The sequence below is a fragment of the Scophthalmus maximus genome, chromosome 14 (assembly GCF_022379125.1).
Source record: "Scophthalmus maximus strain ysfricsl-2021 chromosome 14, ASM2237912v1, whole genome shotgun sequence".
Classification (NCBI taxonomy): domain Eukaryota; kingdom Metazoa; phylum Chordata; class Actinopteri; order Pleuronectiformes; family Scophthalmidae; genus Scophthalmus; species Scophthalmus maximus.
The window spans coordinates 18,172,423-18,196,705 of record NC_061528.1 but is presented as its reverse complement, the minus strand read 5'-3'; the positions used below and the strand labels follow the sequence as shown (position 1 = coordinate 18,196,705).

At 43.8% G+C, this 24,283-nt stretch overlaps 1 protein-coding gene across 2 annotated transcripts in view; it reads right to left on the bottom strand.

Annotated features, from left to right (window-relative positions):
• tmeff2a (transmembrane protein with EGF-like and two follistatin-like domains 2a) overlaps window positions 1–24,283 on the bottom strand; it is a 100,200-nt gene that overhangs the window by 67,147 nt on the left and 8,770 nt on the right. For both annotated transcript variants that reach the window (XM_035604792.2, XM_035604791.2), the window contains exon 2: window positions 20,323–20,432. In XM_035604792.2, coding sequence (XP_035460685.1) covers window positions 20,323–20,432 — 110 coding nt within the window. The remainder of the gene's footprint in view (window positions 1–20,322; window positions 20,433–24,283) is intronic.

The following is a 24,283-nucleotide window of genomic DNA, read 5'->3' as shown; positions in this document are numbered from 1 at the left end:
AGTAACCACGCAATCGATTCAGGAGCCCCGGAGCATCACAACTACCAAGTGTGAACTTCGTTTTTTAAGTAGCTGAAGGGGGGGGGGGGGGGGGGTGTGTCACAACACACACACACACACACAAAAGGTGTAGGAGTAGTATCGGAGGGAAAAGAGAAAACTGCAAACTGGCTCTTGATCAAAGGCGCCGAGGTGCAGGAAGAAGAGAGGCTGCAGCGAAGACGAGGGGCAGAAACCCTGAGTGAAATTGGACTGAGGGAGAGAAGTCAGTGGAAACAGATGAGAGTGAGACAGCAGGACACTGAGGGCTAATGAAAGTAAAGGGAAATACAGAAGAAGAGGAAGAGAGAGAGGGAGAGAGAGAGAGAGAGAGAGAGAGAGAGAGGGAGAGAGAGAGAGAGAGAGAGAGAGAGAGAGAGAGAGCGGAGCCCTGGCTCAACAAACTTGGCACGATGAAAAAGAACCACAGCGCCTGAAGAAACTGAGACACACGAGGGAGAAAAAGAACATCATGAAATGAAAAAAGAAAAACAAGAAGAAATGGGGACAGAAAGAGAGAGGGAGAGAAAATCCCCTCAAAGGAGAGTGGGGGAGAATGAGAAAAAATGGCAACTCCACAAAGGCGCTTTGGAATAGCTTACTGCAGGGCCTGTGCTTTTTATTTTTTTTATTTGTGCCATTCTCCATATCCTTCCCCTCTGTCTCCCGCCTTCACTCGCGCACTCTTCTCGCATCTGGCTCAGGCTTGTTCTTAACCTGGGGACTCTCACTTCATGCCAGCCGTGATGCAACCGTAGAGAAAGCTACCCGGCGCAGTCCCCCCGCGGGCGTCTTTTAAGAGCGCCCTCTTCTCCGAAAAACCCCCATCTCTTGATCCCCCCCCCCCCAATATTTGGCCTTCACCCTCGCAGAGAGGAGAGGGTTCGACGGCAGGGCGGAGGATTTACAGCTGGCGCCTCCCCCAGGAGAAGGTGGGAAAAACAGAGGCCGCAGCCGTGTACGAGTTACCGTCTCGCCCACGAGCCCCCTCGTGTCTCGCGGGCCTCTGAAAAAAAGGCACGTCGGGCGCGCCGCTTTCATGTTTCAGGCGAGGCGGCGTAGGCGAAGGCTTCGACAGGTACGGGACGGAAATAGACGGCACATAAAACGGGGCCGTCAGGAAGACTTGAAAGGCCGCGCGTCTTTATCTCGAGTGAATCTCTCAACTGATCTTCAACCAAACCTTGTTGGAAGAAAAAAAAGAAAAAACCTGCCAACTTCTTATTTATTCCCCAGGGACCCCCGCTGACGTGTGAGCGAGGACGAGAGCGAGCTGAGGTTAGGCATTTCACATTTTCAAACTGACTCCCAATCCCTCCACAAAAGCGCCTCTTCACACACAGCACATGACCGTGATAGAGACAACGGTTCTCTTGTTATAGCCTTTGTCAGGCCGCCGCATCCTTTCATCCCTGATAGCTAGCAGTGCGTGATGTTGGCAGTCGGCAGATATAAGCTTCGTCAGCTGTTGCACTCTACTGCAAGCCGGGCCCCAGACGACTGTCGGCTAAATGTAAATGGATAAAGACAAAAAAGGTGCCAAAAAAACAAACGCGTTCGGAGAGAAGATTTGGGAGGGGAAGGAAACGAACGGGGGCATGTTAATGGAAAGGGCTGAATGAGACAGAAGGTGAGAAAAATGTGATCCTCCACAGACGGGGAGCTTTTGGCCGGCGCCATATGGCACGGCCTTATGTGCCCGCTCAGGGTTCGCGGGAGTCGCGGGCGCTGCCCCGCACACCTCTGCTGTGACGAAACCTGCACCGCTGCGTGGTGTCTCCACCGAGAACACTGCGACAGCAGAGGTGTCGCCGGCCCCTGTGTGTGTGTGTGTGTGTGTGTGTGTTCTCATGTGTGACTGGGGTGGGTTAGCGACAGGAAATGTAGGAGCGACCGCATGCATATTCATGCAGGTGAACCTAACTGCGCTCGACTGCACACTTCACGGCATTCAAGCTGGGGTTTCTATTCTTCTTCCGTGCCATTTCACGTCCCTGCCCGCCCATCCTGTGTTTTTGTCACTGGAAGTATATAGTTTCCGCATAGCTCCTGCAGGGGCTGCTGTGGCTCTGCCTACCCTCAGCTCTCCTCGTGTCTGAGTTCCAAGAGCTCAGAAATGGGACTGCCGCCAGGACCTGTTGTCTCCCTACCTGCCTAGGATGGCTGCATCACACACACACACACACACACACACACACAACGCGACCGACGCATGCATCCGCGCCTTAGCAGGTCACAACACACAACAACCCAACACGACCATCATCATTAAATCAGTACATACACGGCAGCTTCCGATGCGGGGGGAGAGGGGGGGGGGGGGGTGAATGCAGACTGAAAAAAAAAAAAAAAAAAATCAGGTATGGGAAGGTAAGTGTGAGGTAAAGAGAGGAAGAATGTGTAGAGGACAAGAGAAGCAGGATGAGATGAATGATGGTGGGACAGCGCTGACAGAAACCAGGTATCGAGGAGGACACTGTGGGAGAGCGGCAAGGGGTATGCACAACAGAAACCGCATGAGAGGAGGTGTGTGTGTGTGTGTGTGTGTGTGTGTGTGAGGGAGGCAAAGTGAGGGTGGTTGCACGCATCAGCGCGTGACTGTGGAGTGGAGGGAGGGAGCATGCCAATTTTCAGGGGTAGGGCTCTTGCAAAAATGTAGCAAGAGGAGACATGAAAAGATGTGAGCATCAATAACCAAGAGAGCAAATAACTCATCCGTCTGTCCAGCGGAGCTGCCCCAAAAATATCATCATTCCCGGCAATAATTAGGCACATATTGCAAAAATCCCGCACACACTCAACTCCCACCGAGTTGTTTGTGGACTGCAGCACAGCGCAGGGAGTGTCATTCTGAATATGAGATATGCACTGCACAAAAATGGGATGGTCGCTGGATTTCAAGTTAAGTTTTGGGATTGGGCTACGAGGTGCTGCTCATAGAGAGTCCATAGACGAGGGCAGGGAAAAACAGCAACTAAACACAAGACAGGAGCACAACTGAATAAAGTAAACTTCTAGCTGCTGTGCAGACTGGAAAAAAATTAAGTGAAGCCAGGATTGGTGTCTGGTTAAACAGCAGGATAAATGTGCAGCATTTTCATTTGAGGTAGTTTGACGGCCAAGTGGATCTTTCCTCAGTTTGTCGGTCTTGTACTGTCATATGCTTTACTGCCTTAGATTCATTTTGACAACAGTGCGGCGTTCACTGATATCTCATTGCACCCTACTGGTATTGATAAACTGGTAAAACATGCAGTGCGCGGAGCCATTAAGTTTCAAGGAGCCGCGTTTTCTCTCTCTCTGATGACATAATTGAAACACTGACCTGAAATGTAACCTCGGTGTTGTGTTGGAGTCAAACGGCAAGGGAAGGAGAGCAGAGACATTTCACAGCACTTGCTTGATTTTCACTGTTCTCTAAGAGACGTCAGGCCATTAAGAAGAAAAAAATAAGTGCTTTGTATAAAACATTATTGGAAAAAGTTTTTTGTTTTTTTTACATAATTCTAAATTGTTGTCTGCATGGCTGCAAGTTTTCATTTGCAGCATTTTAAAACAACATTGTTCTTCAAAGAGATCAAATTATGGGATTATTCGATTGATGATTACGATCAAATTAGAATGCAGGAATGATCAAATACAATTTAGACATGGCAAGAGTATGAGCAAATTAATAAAAGCATAGGCTAATGAAAAGAGATGGGTCCTCAAACGGTTTGTAAAGATATAGGATATGGAGGGCGAAGATTTAAGCCCGACCAATTCAGACTTTCAAAGACATATATGCGATATCGGCGTTTATGTTTGCCACTTTGTGCCGATATAAAAACTTTTATTTCAGAAAAACATTTCATGTAAAAATATATATATTCATTACCTTAACAAAAATATCAAGCCTTAATTACATGTCTTTGTCACAAGGGTCTGATAACAACATCTTTCATTGCCAATGTATTATTATATCTAGATATTATATATATATATATTGGCAGATATATCAGTATCGGAAATTATTTACTTTTTAATATCGGTATCAGCATCAGCCCTTCCAAAAAATCCATATCTGTCAGGCTCTAGTGAAGAGCTTTAACTTTCCCACAATTTAGGGCCAGTGCTCAATCATCTTTGGTTTTTAAAAGTATGCCCAGGTGAGAACAAAATAAAAAGCCATGACTATAGCCTCCATGACTGTAACAGATGCACAAAAAAAATGATTTAGCAAGTGATCCAAGATGGAAGAAGCCAGAGTGTCAGAGGGCCGAGTTCATTTAGTTTTTACATTTGAAGCCAGAATCAAGGACAACACACAACGCACATACAAACAGTCAGGAACCTGAGATCCATGCTTATGGGACATTTTGAACATTCAACATTTTAACACGCTCCAAACTACGGTATAGGGAGGTGCGCTCCAACCATTCGAGGCGTCTTGATGATTGTCGGCGGCGAACAAGCATGAAACCTAGAAAAGAGACGGGAGCACATTTGACAGATATCCGGCGCAGAATTCATTATAGAAAATGACACTTTCTTCTGAAAAAATACACTCAGGCTCAAAGAGACAGAAAACAAAGGCCGCAAATGATGCTCGTGTCATTCACCGTCATTTTGTGTTTGTTTCATGTCTGTCTATGGTTATTGCATGTGTCTTTGTGGTGATTTTTCTCGTCTATCTCTGGACATTTCGCGTGCCTTTGTAGTCTATTGATTGACACCTCAGACAGACATCCAGGGAACAAGGGGCCCTCGCTCTGTGAAAACAAACAAACTAATAAGTCAACTTCTTGACCTTCTGACTTCTGACATTACACGGTAATGTGTGGCAGCAATGAGCGCTCCTCAATCAGAGTTCTGTCTCCGCCCCTGATTGGACAGTTCATCATCATGATCTGAGACAGTCACTGGTTACTGTTTGAAATTTGCCTGTGGACACGGTGACAGCTATCACTGCACTCTAATACTGAAGTCATTCATAATTTATAATGTGACTGATTTGCGGCCGGGAAGACGCAGGGTATTTTGCGAGGTGTGTCAATGGTGTCAAGGGTTAACGGAGACTAGATAATAGGGCACAGCGCAGTGGTGTTTTGTAATTAGCTTTCTAAGCTCCTCTTGGGGGATCCCAAAGTGTATCCCCCTTAGTGGATAGTCCCTGCAGACCGATGGTCCCTTCAGCGTGGCCACAGTCATGCCTCATGGGCCCGATGTCAGGTTACTGGGCTTTCAATGCCTTCCAAGGGAGGCCCCCTTCTGTCACTGCGGAGGACTGCTGCCCAGCTCCCTGGGCTCCTTGGAGTCACTGAAACCATATTTCAGAGGTGAAATCAGGAGCCACTTTTCCTTGGTTGTAGATTCTTGAAGACGTTTCACCTCTCATTAAGGAAGTTGCTTCTGAATGCCTTTTTGGATAAATAAGGCCTCGGATGAATGAGATTCTCCACAGACATTTTCGGTGAGCCGTTAATTTTGTCAAATGTCTGTAAACAACCTTCCTTTTATAAGATGCCCACTTTACTGCAGCCATCGGTTTAGCTGGCATTTAAACCCGTGAGTACATTTTCCAATTCTTCGGTTGAACCTCGCTGTCCACCTATTTGGCGCCAAGGACACTGTTGTGATGCTAGTGATACTTTCTTTTCCTATAAACACAGTTTGCCATGTTTAGAACTGCCAAAACTGCCAAAGCCTTCCACCAACACAGCAACTCCTTAACACCCTTGTGCTCCTCCTGAGCACTGCAAGTTCAGAACAGCAGAACTCAACTTTAACGGCTAATTCTCAGTTCACAGACACATAAAGAGCAGTGGCTGAGCTGCTGGGACCCTGTTAGAAGTTCCAGTCTGTGATCATTAGACATCAAGACTTTCACTGCACACAGATCACACAGAGCATCAAGGCACGGCTGGGATGTGGAGAACACCGAGTTCAATGACACTGGACATCACCACACATCTACACTGAGTGAAAGATGTGAAGAACAACAACAACAAAAAAACAAAAGCAGAGGTCGTGATTTTATTCAACGGTGGGCAAAAACCCGCTCCCAGTTAATCCACAGCCATGGCATCAATATCTACAACATATGGAAGAACATTTGTCCTTCTGTGAACATTGGTTAATTACACATCAAAAAAAAAAAGAAACACCAACAAAGACCAGACATCATGACTCTCAGCTGCTCATATGATCACACTTCATCAACGGCCAATTATTAAAAAAAGCAGCAGGTGCAAGACACTCCTGGGGTTCATTTACATTTGCAATGTAGAAGATGTTTGGGGACACAATCCTAAAATGTGATGTGTATGTGCAGTGTACTTTGCCGCTGTGAAAAAATATAATACTTAGAGAGGAGACGGAGTGAGTGACACACACACACAGACACACACACACACACACACACACACACACACACACACACACACACACACACACACACAGGGGAGGGAGGCGAACATTTCCGCTGCCACTTAACATCAGATTTAGAATGCCAGTGCACTGGTATCAACAGAGAGACCATATCCCAAGCCAACGATATGACTGGCTCAGTTGGGCAAATTCAGAGTGGTGCCATGCTGGCACAGCAAGGGAACCGAGCCGCTGTGCATGCAGGAAATCTAGCAGGTGGCAAGGCCTTAATCCACTACGAGGCCTCAATTCAGATGGACTCGCCGTGGCAGCCTTCCTGTCAGCGACTCAGATTGAAGTCGAGTCTCCCCTCCCTGTGTCTCACGCAAAGGACTCATATCTGTAGGCCTATCTACCTGCATGGTATGCGCGAAACTCAAGATCGTATTCATTTATAACATGAATAAATACCAAACTTCTGGTAAAAACTTGGTAAAAAGCTTTTTTTTCAGCCCAACAATGATGTACACAACATGTCAATTCTCTCTTTGATATAAGGGGGCTCAGCTATGGGACAGTTGCACAGTTCCAGATTGCACTTCAGTCTACTTTTGTAATTTCAAATACGCACTTGCACGTGCACGTGCATAGTCACACATATACACTCACAATTAGTCATATGCCAAAGCGCACACACCCTCATTACAGTATCTTGTTTTTTTTCACCTCTTAAATGCTCCTTCCTGCTTGATCTATATAACTTACTTTATGCTTGCTACTTTTGTATTCTATGTAGACTTTTCTTTTGTATTTTCATGTAATGTGTATCTAAGTGAGATTGCTTTGATAAGCCTCTGGAGGTTTTCTAATTCTCACCTGCAGAGTCTCTTTTTGTTGTTGTTATGTTTTTGCAGCTTTGTGTTATCGTGCTAAATAAATAAAATGCATAAACTTAACCTTTAGAAAGTTTTTGTCGACTTAAAATCTCCATATAGAGCATCACTGTCACCCCTAATGTTGGCTGTAACCAAAGAGTAAATCCTACACCTCCAACCATGCACCGATTGGACGGACCAGCTGTCAATCACACTGTATCCACGCTCCATGCATAGGGTGCTTTATTTTGAAAAAAAAGTTCCTTTAGAGGTTCCTGCGAGGGGCAGAACATGACAACAGGGTCAGCAATTAAACACGTCAGCTTCCAATCAAGGAGAGATGGAAAATGGCGGCAAGCAAAACATCAGACGTGTGTGGACCGATGGGGAGACTAAATACAGGTAACAAACTTGGTGTTCTCTTTCTCCACGTTGTCCATCACATGAATTCATTCATGGTTTTAATTTGTATCATGTTGGATTGGCACTCTTTAAATGGAGTCATCTCCTTGTGCACTCTTCTTCTGCAGTTGCAAAATAGCACCTGACACCTTTAAGCGCCACCCCTTGCTTGATGAACCATCTCCTAATATTGGCATGACTGTCACGAATGGAAACACACATACATTCACATGATCTTTGGACGGGCACTCGATTACAGGCAGAGTAGGCAGTGCAGGCCACCAGTGCTAACCCAGCTAATGTCTCATGTTATCCCCAGGGAAAACGCGCACATACAAACTGTAATGCATTCCGTCAACAATCACACTATCACAATATCTCCAAAACCTTTCCTGAAACTCCCAACAAAATAACAGAGGAAGACAGCTACTAAAGATGCATGAAGGCAAAAGAAAACAACAACCCGGTCCATGTGATCCTACTGTTAGTATAGCATAACGAGGAGAACTCAACAACTATAGCTTGAAGACGTCATATTTCAAGACGCCGCGGCCTGTTCTCTATCCTCCTCAATGCACGTGTCAGTGGCTCCGAAACTCAGCGGCTCGAGAAACCTTCCGGTGCATGCCTCTCAGACACCGCCCCAACATAAAACAAGGGTTTAAAATGCCTCACTCCACTGCAGTCCCTTCATCAGCATATGTGGCATATAGATAGAATTTCAATGATAACTTTGACATTTTCTGGGGGGCGCAGGAAACTGTTTCAAGAGGATGGGATCCACTGATCCCCCCCTCGCAACTGAGGTGCTCAGTTAGAATTTATTGCGTGGCCTTCAAATCCTGCCTTTGAAATGTCTGGGTTTAGTCTGCATCAATCAGAGGACAGACACAGGGACGTATCGAGCCGAGAGCAAGTCCGACATTGTTTGTGCATCAAAGACGTTGACCCTCGAGGAGTAGAGAAAGAAGCGGCGCCCTCGTCTTACACCTTTCGCACACGTTGTCTGAGGCCTCGCAGGGATCAAGAAGCACGAGTTAAGAGAAGGCGTTAGTTTCTCAGCTCCACTCTCACACTCCTCCAGTCTGCGACCCCTGCAGCTCAGCCTGTTAATCATAATGAACTGCCATTTTGTTTCACCTCAGATGAGTGTGTGCAAAATCGGAGACGTGTGGGGGAGATTCACAGATCTGGAACCAAGTTACTTTCAGCCTTCAGGCAGTTGGCCAGACTGGCTGGAAGGCTGAGGGCAGACGCTTTTCTTTGTCGCAGCCAATGAGAAAAGCATCTGCTCTCCTAAGAACTTCATCCAGTAATTGACTGCGGTTTTATTTGCCTACACAGAGTGTAACTTGTTTTTTTGACCTGTGTCCTTGCGGGGAAACCAGCACCAGTTATCTAAGCGAACGCTCAAAACAAATTCAGGGGTCTCTTCCTATCTACTATTCCTTGACCTCTGTGGAAACAGTCATGAGGTCAAGGAAAGGCGTAAAGGCTGAAAGGACAACGCTGCTCAGAGAATCCGACTCCACTTACACCAAACTACGTCATTATGGGATGGCGGATGTTATTGACGTGCGTCTGCCGTGGTGAAACTACAAATTTCCCAAAGAGGACTAGGAAAAAAAGCAACGTCCCTTGTGGGTCATATTCATTCTCTTCCTTGTCTATTTCTCCTTTCCCGGCCAAGTTGTTTATTTCTTCTTAAACCTTCTTCAACACGCGTCGAAACATTTATTCATTTTTCCAGTGATGATAGGGGTCAGATAAGAGAAAAGAATCTTGCCGTTATGCTGAGGAGTTAAAGATTTGCTTGTTTTTGCTGTATAATTCAGAAGCGTTTTAAACACGTAAACACTTCAGATGTGCTGTTTAATTCAATGCATGCTGATGTTCTGTTGACAGGGCCTCAGTAAGCCCGTTGCCCGGGCTTCCTGTGCGCAGACACACAAACACACACACACACTCACACGCATGCACACACACACACACACACACACACAGGAAGAAAGACACATGCAAACACAGACACATCCTTCATCCACAAGAGACCCGACTGATAGCCTGATCCATTTCCTGTATCCATTAGAGGCGGCTCTAGATTATGCAATTCATCCCAAGGCTATCATCCACCTCTATCAATAATAAACATCTCCACGAAACTAGGGCTAGCCTCAGAGGAGGGAGGGCGGCGCCGCCCAGCACGTTCTACTTCTGATGAAACCCCTCCGCCTGCCCGACCGACCAGTGCACAGCAGCGCATTCGCTTTCCGCAGGCCTCGTCCTCAGTTTGCCGAGACCCCCGGGCGCGATCTTCGCTCATGCCCTCTCGCGCTTATCAAAGCTGCAGCTTCATCATCTCTGACAGAGGCGTCTCAGCGCTCATGTTGGTGGCTGCCAACACCTGTGGCCCGTGACATGAGACAGACGCGCCCGGCCGAGACTCCTCCGTGTCTGCGATGCGGCTTTCTTTTTGCGTCACTCGGCCCCGTCCTGGTGTGATTGATGGCTGGTGCAGCGTTCGTGATGTGACCTGCGGCGGGGTGGTGAGGGAGCTCCCGGACGGGGGCAAAGTGAGTGTTTTAACACAAATAACGTGTTGGATGTTAATGCAATATGTGAGCCTGCTGGAGCTAGTCACACGAGACGGTTTCGCTGTTAGAGGTTAATCCCCCGTGTCGCTTACAGAGACCCGGGTCTGCAGCTGTTGTCCCCTCACATTACTGCTCTCTTCTGGTGACAACTAAGACACATTTCAATCAAAAGTTTCAGTTTTAATGTCTCTATTTCTTTTTGTCTATCTCTGTCAGTATATCTTTATCAAGATTATATTAATTTCGAATATACAACATGAGCATTCATGAGGCTTCGTTTACATGCATTCTGGTGTTTCCTGCGCTGATAGTAGACCATGTACAGTAGTTACAAAATCAAATTCCAAAACACTTGAAACCAGAGCATCCTGTTTTTTTTTCCTCTTGGATATAGATAATTACAGTTTTTTTTTTTTTTTTTATCTATGTCAATCAGATGTATTTACATACCATCAAAATAATCAAAAGTGGGATCGTCGCTGTCTCCCAGTAGTTGTTTTTTTTTCTGTCCAAAGAAAAAATAAACACTTCGACACGTCGTCACTGCAGCATTTTGCAAGTAGCAGCAAGTTACCTGTTAGCTGCAGCTGCACCACCTTTCGAGGCATCGTGGCCACTGCCCGAGGCGGAGATAACACAGAAACAACAAGCAAAGTGGAAAATCCATCCGTCTTCCTGAAGTCACCGGTGCGGAAATAGTATTCGTTGAGTCATGTCAACGAGAACAATTCTTTGAACGGCAGAACGGAGTGCACACTGCAGTTGAAAGAAGAGTCGCCAGATGTGACTTTCTTTTGTTTGTGTTTGCTGTTTACTAATTCTAATAATTATTGTTGCATTTTTGTTTAATACATTTATCATAATTTGACCACATGGCCATGGTGCGGGGATTACACCACACTTGATAACGTGTAGGCGATCCTTTTAAAGACCAAGTTGAAAATGTAAATGGAAGCTGTCGGGGTACGAATCCAATGTTGTGTTGATCATATATCAAGACTTGATAGTCAAACAATGGCATTGCCATGAGTGCTGAAAAAAATATTATTAAATGGAATAAATTTGTGATCTTGAAACTGAAAGTCAAGTGAAATCATAAAAATATATACTGTTTGTATCAGTGGGGTTTAATAGTCTGAACACATTCACTTCATTCCATTACAAGGAAAAAACATCAGTGCATTTGGTATTTCATAATCTTCAGTGATTAATCCATTGCGTAGCATCAGATTGATCAAGAACACTTTCCGTTCCTTCATTGTCAATAACTGATCTAGTCCTCAGGTATTAAGAGTTTAAATGAAGACACATCAGGGATGTGTTGGTATTCAAGTGGCCACTAATAAAGATTAAACGTCAGAAACATCACAACAGAAATCTACTCTGACAGAAACATCATCTATTCATATGAAAATATAAAGATGTTGGCTGGGCAACATGCTGAACTCAGCAATTTATATATATATATATATATATATATATATATATATATATATATATATATATACCTGATTTATCCTGTAGTACTGTTATTACTGTCTGAAACAGTTATTTGTCAGATTGTTAGCCGCATATTGGTAAAGTGACCTTCTATATGTGTGGGAAACAAGAACAAGCAAAGACCTAATGATGGCTCACTAAGGAAGTGTGGCTGAGATAATGGCTACCCACAGAGTAGGCTCCAATTTACTTCAGGTGCAAGTATATCTGACTTGGTTTCCCAGATTGAATAGACTTGGTTTGAGTTAATACCAGCTGAATTAAGTTTCCACGCAAATGCTATGGTCCATGTGCCGGGCAATTGTTTTATTTTGCTTTAGAAAAACTTTAGCAAAGCTGGCCCTACCCGCGACATTTGGAAGCAGTGAATGTCACAGTAAGGTGAGCTGAAAAAAACCCTAAAAGACCAACAATAGATCCCCGAGGAGTGCCGTCAGAGTGACAAATCTGTTCTGGGCCTGACACCGCGTTGTACCCTACAGACCGCCTGGACAGAGGAGTGTCAAGCGTTGTCTGGGTAAGTGACAAACTCTCCTCCCATGATGCCGTGCCATGTTTACGAACACTGGTCAGATCCTTAGACTGGAAGCAATGACAAAGGCATAGGAGCAGAGGACAGAAACGAGGGAGGGTGAGCTATTTGGGGAAAAAAAAGCGAGCGGGGGGAGAAAGAGACAGACGAGGGGGGAATGGAAGAGATGGGAGTTACTGTGACAACGGGGGAAGATGGAGAGAGATCGAGGGAGACCGGGGAGGTGGCTGGCTTGTGCTTCTGCTCTTTAACCGCTTGGCAGTCTTCTCTTGATTAGGGGCCCGCGCCCGCCAGTCCCTGCGGAGTCTCCGCAGCCGAGTCATGGGAGACAGGCTCCTCTGTAATAGTGTCTGACAGGCCAGCCAGAGCCACAGCGGAGCTGACACAGATGCTCCGTTTTTTTTTTTCAGCAGAGCGCCCGGCACAATTCCTACCCAAGTCCCGTGTTTTAATCTCATTTTAATTAGGAAAAAAAACAATGATGTCGTGATGAAAGTCACCTCATCGGTACCTAATGTGACTACAGACAGTGGAATAGTACAGCAGCTCTGATGGCAAAAAAACCATTTTACAAGCACAGTTGCAAAAAAAGGCAATAAAGCAGAAAACCAAGATCCTGTCATTCTTTTTTTTTTCTTCTTCTTTTTTTTTTCCTGTGACAGAACAGTGCTGGAGCTAAGCTGCAGGGACTTAAATGATCAAGACGCTAAACATGAGTTGCGGCCGTAATATTAAGAAAAATATTATAGCAAAGTCCCCTTGGGGGACCATTGTGGGGAGAGAGCGACCCCCCAGAAGGAGCTTACCGAGGAGAAAAACGGGCAGCCGGCACCTGACCTCCAGGAACAAAGGAATGTCACTTCATCCTCCCCAACACTGTGGCTGCGGCGGCGGCTTCTCGCATGCATCGCAGGGTTACAATTCTTTTCAACACTGTTGTGGTGCAACATTCATACATCTTTAAATGTGCTTGTACATAACGCTGAAAGCTTACTGCAGAAAGGCAAATATCCCTGTCAAAAAATAAAAAAAATAAAGCCCAAAACACAATAGCAAAATGTTGAATTAAATAAACTGCCAATAGCTCATCCCGCACAACTGACCAGCATGTGTCCTGTGTGTAATTCTTTCACTATCGCTGGCTTAGCTGCGTGCGCTAAGATTTTCAGAGCACAAACACGCGGCTCACAAAAAAAAAAACTGGCCTCCTGCGCGGACCAGCCTTGCTGATTTTAATTGGCATATTTATCATGCAAAGAGGAGAGACAGCTGTACCACACCACAGAGACCTCTGGTAAAAGAGATGCAAGATCCCGAAACCATTAATTTACCCAAAATTACGAGAAGGCAGGCCTCACAGCCGGCGCATGACTACACAGATCCTTCCAGTTAACTTACGCCGCGCTTTTGAGATGTCTAGCCTCAATACTTCTGCTGCCACTCTACTATAATGGAGGAGGACGGACTTTCACGTATCCTCCTCAAAGGATTAAAATCTTACTTCAGAAACATGGCGACACCTGAAGGGCTCACAGCTCTCCATCAATAGGAGAAGGCCGCTGAACAGAGTGTAGCAATAGGAATTGGAAAAACACAAGACGAGAGGATGGATGCAACAACAGTCAGCGTGGAGACGTCGGGAGATGCAGCGAGAAAGGACTAGAGGAACTAAAATACTAATGAAACAATCCCATGCTTATTGTAAAAGAGGAATACATGTATTTGCTTATCTGAAACAGCAGATATTTGGATTGGCTCCATTTGCCACCCAACAGCACAAATTCAACAGCCCAACGTTGTCATATTCATAATGCTTTTGCAATTTTTTACAAGAAATTGTGCTTTAAAATGTGAGCATTATGTAGAACAAAAGTCCCACAATTCCCAAATCAGTTCAGCAAAAGCTCTGGTTGGTGTTGTCAGCCCACTAACGGCAACAAACATGACAGATTAAGAAGCTTAGTGATTGGTGGGTGTGTCACTTTTTTAGGAAATGTCAATTTCTTTATGGAAGGAGGAAGGACTATACCTTTGGGATAAGTGAGCACCATAAACAACATCTAACTCAAAATGCAGTTTAGAAAAAATGTTGATAAATACATAGATCCTGCACACAGTGTGAAAACTAAGGTGCAGTAACAGGAAGAATCAGTTCTATTTATATATTAAAAAAAGTCTGATAAACACAAATCACACGCCGTCTTTTAATCACAGATTGTTGTTGTTCATCATCAGCATCTTTCCCTGCTGTTACAGGCTCGCAGCGTGTCCGTTTATGCACTCGAGTTGGCATCGGGGGATACAGGAGATTCACCATTATTTCAAGTCGCAGTCCCAGTCCGTTCACATGGCCCTGGATAAAAGGATGATAAATGAATGCAAATATATGGAATGGGGTCTGCATCAGAGGCTGGTGTCGTACCACCTGGGCCTGTGTGAATATGTGTGCGTGTGTGCGCGCGCGTGTGTGTGTGTGTGTGTGTGTGTGTCTAGGTATTCCATCATTTCACGTTCTTTGTGGGGACTTGAAGTTTGTGTGTTTATGTGTCTGCATGTGTGTATTTGAAAGATGTGCGCGACAAAGTGTTTTCACAGGCCCACGTTCAGTGTAATATTAAGGACGCGCTGCCCCGTCACAACACCCTCCCATGAACATCAAATGAACTCACATAAGCCCCCCCCCCTCCCGCTTTTTTTTTTTTGAAGCGCTGCGAGATCAGCGGTGTGCAGGCAACACAGCCAAAACATTCAGCGGCTCCCGGCAGTGGAGAAGCACAAGAGCAATTTGAGGTCGGGCATTGCAGCGAATAGTAGCCACCACATCAAACAACCAGCAGGGAGCAAACTGAAGACCAAATGTGACGCCAACATTAATAATGTGCTGGACACATTATGACGGGGATGAAGTCTGCACATACAGGAACGACCAAGGGCTACTACGGTGTGAGCTCAATTTACATGAGCTCCAATTATGTGATGAACACAAGGGTCTGCTAAGATTTCTGCTCAAGACCATGCAGCCTGCTGTGGCCGTATCCACAGCCACCCGAGGTGAGGTGGTTTTGATGAAGTGAGCACATTTAGTTTAAACTGTTCGAGGGCTGCAACTAATGATTATTCTCATGATCGATTGATCAGCCATTATTTTTCTCGATTAGTTGTTTGTGTCCAGAAAATGTCACAATATGGTGACAACTGTCGAGCGCGTTTCCCAAACTCCAAGATGAGGTTCTGTTTGGTCAACACACCAAAGGATATTTAGTTTGCTGTCATAGAGGAGCAAAGAAACCAGAACATATTCACATTTAAGAAGCTGAAATCAGAGAATTGGGACTTCTTTTCTATAAAAACTTCTAGAATCGATTAATCGATTATCAACATAGTTGGCGATTAATCGTATTCATTCATTTTATCTCTAAGTAACCGTGTGTGAGTGTGTCCTGCGCCAGTCCTGGCTCCTTCCTGGTTTGACCAAAAGAGGTGGCTAAGGTGGAGCCTGCTTAAAGACCTGAGGCCCAATAAATGGACCAGACCATGAGCTGATGGTGTTTATTCGTATGGAGTTTTAGTTTTTTGTCATGTGGGTGACTAAGTGTCTTGTCTGTTAGTTTTTTGGGGTAATGGGCCCAGTTTTCTACTTAATTTGCTCATTTGTCCCATTGAAAGCTTGGTCTGCGACACAGACCTTTGACGTAGCATGACCGCATCCGCCCGTCCATTTATCATCTGTTCAGGGCACAGTTAATCAGTAAGTCAGACCACTCGTTGGTTGGTCAGACCACCCACCCAATTCTCCCCTCCGACATCTTTTGCAGCACTAGAACATCTCAGCCATTATTTGCATGGCGACAAGCGCCGACCTCACTGTCTGTGTACCTTCCAACATAGCCTGTGTTCTGCATCTCACCGTTTCATACAGCCACCGGGCTCACAGTGTCACCCCCCCCCCCCCACACACACACATTTTTTCTTCCCCCTTCAGATCTACACTAATCTAATACATGGCCTCTCTGGAATCCAATTGATATAAAAATCCGTCGCAGCGACGGAGAACTTTAATCCCTGCATCTGTGATGTTTTAACACACCATTTGAAGCAGCATTAAGTGAAATCTTCAGAGCTCTTTTCAAAACAGCCAGAAGGAAGATACATCACATTCTCTATGTTGTACTGGTTTTTATTGCCATTTCATTCAAATTTAACTACCACATAAATACATCTTCGCAGTCTCACATTGTGTGGCGGGATACAGATTTTTTGGGCGTAATGCATTTTGAATGTGGGTGAAACCTCATGATGCCTGCGGAATGAACAGTTAATGCCTTTTTGCATTACACTGCATTTTTATTCGTGGGATAATGGAATTTGTTGGAACAGTTATTAATTATCCGTAAAAAAAAAGAAGATATTTAACATCAGTCATGTGACGGACCACATGCAAACTACGGAAAAACATTCAGTAATTCTGGTCAAACAATTCAAGGGCCCTTGAATGTTTTGGTGTATATGTCATTACTCCATATCACAAACCAGGAATCAGACAATCCTGAGTCATCATGAGCCAGTGAGTGCACTGAAATGGCAGGAGCACAATCACTCCATATAATTTGTCTTATCTATTCTGGAAAACGTTCACAGCTAGACAGCATCATACTGTAGTCAGAACCTAAGATATCCCATGTGGCTACAGGCCCTCTGACAGTGTCATATGCTCATGTCCTGACAGCGAACCGTGCCTCACTCAGGCATTATGAACTTTCTTGTACTTCATTTATTGACATGTGTAGCAAAATCCGACTCCAGGCCTACATTCAACCGCACTGAGCTGTAAGTAATCCTGGCATAAATGACCCGTCACATTACTTACATCTGCTGTGCTAAACATCTGCCTCCAATTCGTCTGCAAGCTCTTCTGCAGGAATCTCCCCAAACGCTGGGCACACTGACAGATATTCCACTCGCAGCACGCACGGCAATGTGATGTCTGACTGGTAAACAAACGGGCTGCGTCTTCACCCACAACTGCAAACACTGCTCCAGCCTTTGTGACTCGAACGCCTTTGAGAAAGAGTTACAGCCGAACTTTCAAGAGATGTGCTCACATTTTGTTGTGTGTTTTTGCTCATTTTTCTCCAAACTGTTCCAGTGCATTTATGCATTTTTTTAATTTGACAGACTGTCAGAGTAATTCACTTTCATGAATAATCCAAGGTTTAATGCACAATAATTCATAACTTTAAAGGCACAGTGGTAAAAAAAAGACTGCTCATGTTGGTAATCATACTCAGATTTTTCAAAGCATTTATAAAAGCAGAATCAGGTCCTGTGTACTAAACCACTGTAAGACATATGTGTTCATTTTTTGACGTTCATAAATCAAAGCAGTGATTCTGTTAATTAGAGAGTGAAACATAAATAAATGAACCTATTATTATTATTAGTATTACAATTACATCCTCTCCAGAGACTGAATTAACAGCTTGACCTGTTGCACTTTCACTGTAAGCATTGTTTCCAATTCAATAATTGTGACACCAATTTTATCCAGTTCCCAATAATTGATAATAAATAATTAATAATCCCACACACTGCCATTCATTAAAGGTAGGCTAATGTTAGCAAGCATTACCAAGCTGTAGCATTTGTTTTACTTTCAGCAGAAATGAGTGCGCAGTTACAATAATGTAGGACATCAACCATGCTAATCTTTCCTATATGTTCACTGAAGAAATATTAATGTCATCTGAGTAAATCACAGAGGCCGTAGACGCACATTTTGATGCTTGATTACTCGAGTCACAGTGGGTTAGATGTTTTGTTCTGAACTTGGCAAATTTGTGTTATGATAATTCTAACCAAACATTGTAACAGAAATGACAGAAAATAACAGAAAAAACTGTCACACCCTCTCAAGTGAAATTGCCATCAAATACCTCCCTGTGTTTCTTTCCTTAGAACTTCAATTGTTTAGATCTTCAAGCAGAAACAGCGCTTGGTTTAAAATTGAAACAACGTACGGATGTACAGCTTGTAAGCAGTTTGGGAAATACCTCCAGTGATTCCCAACATTTACAGTACATCACAAAGCACCATTACAGAAAGCAATAAAATGTGCCATTTACCCTTTGGTGGACAGTTTGAGCTGAAGTGTTTCACAGCGCCATGAGCGCACATATTTTTAGAACGGACGACCCCTTTGGGAATCAGCACTGTGACCCGACATTAACAAAACCAAACTGGCAACAATGGCTTCCCCCCAGCAGCTACTGTGAGATGAATTACAAAAAAATGTAATGTGATTAGTCAGGGCCTGATGTTATTTGACAAATACAGCAACGCGTTTCTTTCTCCTACGAGAGAGGGGAACACGTTGCTTTAGCTGCAATGTGACTCCAGTTAGTGAGCGAAAGTCTTGGCTTTTTCAAGAGTCAGTGTGAGGCGAATCTAATGCATCTTGGCAATGAATAGTGTCCATTGATTCCACCACATCAAACTCACTTCCTCTTCACAGAGCCCCTTGCGTGTCTCTTCCTTGGGGTTTTCTTAGTGTGTGACAGTGTGTGTGCACACACAACCACGGATTTGGTTAGAACAAAGAAAAATCCACCCAAGCTCATGCAACGCTCATGTCTCCTCTGACAGTCCTGCGTGGACTGCCAACTGTAGAAAAATACTGGACCCATTTATTTGACAGTGATTGGGAGTGACTGATTATTTAGGGCTCTGCAACGGTTGCTCGGCCAGGAAGGTCATGTTTATGTCGACTGATGAAATAAAGGCACTAACGACAGGGAACCTCCCACACTAACAGACAGAAGATGTGCGGCTGTGTTGACCTCAGACCCATGGTATTAAGCCAGAAATTGTGGTGTGACCTGCACTCTACTGAGAGCAGAGAGTGGCTCGGTGCGCCGCGACACCGGTATCAGTGTGAGATCTGCCGGAGAGAAATGGAGCGGTAATGTCATTTATCTATGCGCCTCTGTTAATGTTTGCTCCCAGGGAAGTAGGAAATTGAGATAAAAGTCGGTGACCAATCGAGTGTCAGCCTGCATAGTGCCTGCTTGTGCTGATGATGCTCCGATAAAAGCGACGGATGAGAACACATGCTACGTCTTCAGATCTTAGTGGTTTATCTGGGGGCCTCTGCATAGCGTATTAGCCAGCAAAGCTTGCAAACGTAACACCAAAATCAATAGTCGTCTGACTGGTTTGCTGCCTTTTTAATATAGGTCTGGCCGTAAAAGTTAAGTATGAGCCATAATCAAGAGCGGCATAAATTTCCGGATTTATGCCGTTACTGAGAGCCTTTCAGTCTCATCAGTGGCGGTCTGGAGGTCAAGAGCAAGCAGTGGACCAGGGCACTGACAGGGAGCTGTAAACTGGGTTCATGCTGCACATACACTTCCTCTGAGGGCCAATATTGTCCAATCAAGACAATGGATTTCGATCAGGTTTATTATACAGGACTTTGACAATATATGTCTTATCTTTTCAACTCGACATGTTTCCAATACCATAAAAGTGTTTATTAACATACAGTATGCTGTGCATGACTATTTTTTACTTGTGTATGTCCATTAAAAAAATAATACATTTGGTACAGAACACTTGAGTTCTGTGAATCCCCCTGTGACTGCTCGACATTTGAAAAAATGTACACTTTTGAGTAAACAAATGTTCTTAAGGAAAAATCTTGCAAATCTTGTTTTCTGAAAGCAGACACGTATCGCAGTTTTTTGTTCATATTCCAATTCCTTAAATACATATCTAAGATTCCTGCTTTGTCAACCTCCGTCTCTGTTGTTACAATCAATAAAGTTTATCTTCACCTACCAACCAATCAGAATTCCCTTTTCCTTCCTTTTTTTGTGTGCGTTTTTGGTTTTGAAAAGGCTATAAAGAGATCCAATAGTTACAGTTGCTAAGGTATGACAATCGCTGTTCAGGGAGGAATTCAGCAAAAAACAAAACAAAAACAAACAAACAATTAAACAGTAAAAAGAAAAAATTAAAAAATCACAAGCCTTACCTTAAAATCACAAATGCATGTCACCATGTTCCCAATGCGTAGACACTCGCCATCAAACTTGCACGTGTTGGTGTCGCACAGGAACAGGTCTGTGTCCCGGTCATCGAAACCTGGAGGACCAAAGCCAACAAGAGACAGAGATCAGTGACTAAGTGTCTCTCTGTTCAGCCTGAAAGCAATGCGAAACCTAAGCACAAAATCAGAGTCTTTCATAATGAGATTCTGCCATTAGTCATGGCTCCCAAGGCTCTTGGATCACACACTGTGCACTTAAAAAAAACAACAAAAAAACAATGCCAGTACAGAGCACAAGGATAAAAAGCACTAGTCTCTGGGCTCTACCGGAGAGAGGACAAGCAAAGATATTTCATCATTCGGTGTTTATGATGACGATGGTTGAGAGAGATGTGTCTGACTTGTCGAAACCAAAATATCCCATTTGTGATCAATAGATGTGGCATCCGGTGACCGCAGAGGCCACGGCAATGCGATTCATTTTGCTGCCCTGTATTGAAGCATCTGTATTCATCGCGCGTCTCCACACATTCATTCGGGGGTCGCTCCTTTTTGACATTTGTTACTGCACAACGAGGCAAACTCCCGGTGGCGTCGTCCTGGAGAGGCGAAACCTGGGACATGATCCGATTCCGGCTGCGTTAGGGATCTCAGATGACTCCGACAAAGCAACCTGAATCAAATCAAAGAGTCACGTGGGCATGGGACTGTAGACGGAGCTCTGGGCCATTAGTCTATACCTGAACGGATTGTTTACAAAAAGCAGCCCATGTGCACTTGTAGGGCTCTTTTGCATTTCAAAGTGCATGAGTCTAAATTTAACCAAATTCCAGTTGACAATGACTAGGAAATGTTCCCCGTTAAAGCATGTTGATTCATCGTTGTGGCCTCTTTTTGTCCCTGTAAAGTACAATGTCACAAATGTTAAGGGTGGAAGAAGCAAATGGCGATGTTTAAATTTAAATTACTGGTGATAAAGTCCAGCTCATCATGATACCATGATAGAGTGACCGTGCATATTTGCACGGTCACTCTATTTCACACGGAGCCGCACATTGTCAGTGACATTATTTGTTGCAGAGGCGTAAGTTGATGAGGGGATATTTAATAATAATTTAAAAAGCATACACTGTTGTTATTTTGATGATGGCTTGCTAACATGAAAGGATCTGATCATATCCCTGTTTTGGGATTGTGCACTCCCAATGGAAGACACTTGTGATTCTCAGTTTGTTTGTACTGTGTGTTCGGAGAGCTTAGTGTAAAAATCCAATGTGACTGTAAAATCTGTTACATGAGCTTTAAACCACTCTAAAGCCTGACTGATAAACCAGTGTGTATATTGTCTTAGCACAGTTGTCACCGTCTGCTTTGTATTGCTGCAGTTGTTTGAATTGAACTTTTATTTTACATTTTTTTAAGTATAACATATTTTTGTGTAGCAGTGAGTTTGTTTAACATTTAACGTTTATTTTCATAAGTTCCAGTAAAGATTACCGTCATCGTTGATAATAATAGAACTGTTGCAATTTAAAGGGACAGTCTGTGACGACTGAATACTTGAGGCTATGTGTCTTGAAATCACAGAATTTAGTCCAAAAAATTGTTACTATATGGATGTGACAGGACAGAATAAAAAGACGTTTTTAGTAGTATTATTCAGCCAATACAGTAACATCTGACCCTCTCACTGAGCTCAGTTGGAATCACTAGACCAGTTAATGCAGTGTCATGTGTTTCATCCACAGCGTGATGTGTAAATAGTTTTACTCTTCACTACAACTGTATTCCACAGTACTAGTCCACAAAGTTGAACCTCACAGACTGATCAGATGACTGGATATAGACGCAACACATATCAAAGACAGAGCAGTGACATACTGATAAGGGTAATCATTATCTGAAACATTCTGGCTCCGCGGCAGCTTTGGGGTTTGTTCGTTTTAAACATTTATTTTAGAGCTAGTTAGTAATACATATGACAAATAACGCCAAACAAGTCAAGGAAAGACTGACGCCCAGAAGGCATTGGAAACTGAACATGAACATCAAAGTAGCTCATCTCAGATGAACAATGTGGGGTCTGTTGCTCTGTTTGTCTCAGTTCACGCTCTGTGGCCTTCTGAGAAATCATTTAACCTATGTGTTAACTCAAGTGGGCATGCACCGAACACGTTGATGCTTGCTGCACTGTAAATATTGTAACGGAGAAGAGCTGCAACAGTTAGTAATCGATTAGTAAGCGACTACTACGTGAATCGCCAACTATTTTGGCAATCGATTAATCGGTTCAAGTAGTTTTTATGGAAAAAAAGTCAAAATTCTCTGATTTCAGCTTCTAAAATGTTAACATTTTCTGGTTTCTTAGCTCCTCCATGGCATTAAACTAAATATTCTTTGGTGTGAAGACAAATAAAACCATCATCTCTGGGTTTGGGAAACACGATTTTCACCACTTTATTACATTTTATGGACCAAACAACCGAGGACCTGAGTAATGGGAAAACCTGAAATGTGTCCTTCCAGGCGGTGAGATAGCGTTGATACTAACATTATTCCAATTACCTTATTTCACTAGGCAGCTCCAGACTGAGCAGAAATCTCCTCACTGAGGACATAACTGATCTCATACAGATATTCTCCGTTGCCATACCGTCCTCTTCAGGGAGCACAAAGTCCAAGTTCAGCTTGCGAACGGCTTCTCCGAGAGAAGGTAAGACGCCGGTGTCTGACTCAAGGACACTCCAGCAGCATGTCTTGTTGCTCTCTTACATCCCTCCACCGCCCAGCACGCTGCTCCCTGTTCCACTCACACTCGGTCAAGGTTGTAACATCAATGCAAATAGTCGCTGTAGGAGCCATATACTTTATCTGTATTTTCTTGTGTACACTCCTCCTGAGCAGCAGGGGGTGTATGATGAGGGCCGGGGCCGGCCGTGTGCTATTAAGTTCATGCCAGCAATCACGGATGCTGTTGATGAAAAGAGGCAAACGGTTTTTGACTGTGCTTGTGTGTCATTTATGTTTTTCAGATTCTTTTTTTGTTTTGCAAGCTTATGTGAAAACGTAATGGAAGTGACGGACAGACCAGTTTAAGAACACTAAGAAATTAAATACATTTTGTTAGATGAGCGGCAATGAGTGGATTTTCATTATCAGGAGTGCACGTCTGAACAATACTCCATCAGCAAACAGTAGCGACTTATTGGACTTAGTCACTACAGTCGCATTCAAATAACCGTCATTAACCAAACTCGATCACGCAATCACACAACAGCGACTGAAAAGTACATCTAAAGTTTTGCTGTTTGAGTGATATTCACTTTCAGCTCTCCATAAAAAGCACTTTGAATCTGCCTTTATATTTTTTAATCTTCAGGACTGTAAAAGGGACCTAGGAGGGACACAAAACCAAGTGCTTTGCTCAAATAAAAAGCTTAATGAAACTCAAAATTAAGCACACGAAAGGGGTTACTTTTCGCCTTTTGTAGACACTTTAACAGGTATGTTTAATCACCAAATAACAGCGTCCTGAGTGTTTTCTCAATTAATCGATAAGTTGTTTGGTCCATAAAATGGATGGTAAAAAATGTTGATTGTGTTTCCCATACCAAGAGATGATGTTTTGCCTCGTCCACACACCAAAGATATTTAGTTTACTGTATATATATTCACATTGAAGAAGCTGAAATTAGAGAATTTTGACTTCTTTTCCCCATAGATACTACTGGAAACGATTAATCGATTATCAAAATAGTTGGCGATTCATTTAGTAGTGGATTACTAATCGATTAATCGATTAACTGTTGCAGCTCTACTTTGGACACAACCATCCACATTACAAGCTGGGCATTGGCAATGTTTTGTTTTCTCTATTCATAGATGAGCTATTATATTGGCCCCTTGTCATACAACCTCCCGTAACTTCACTATAATAACCAGCGGC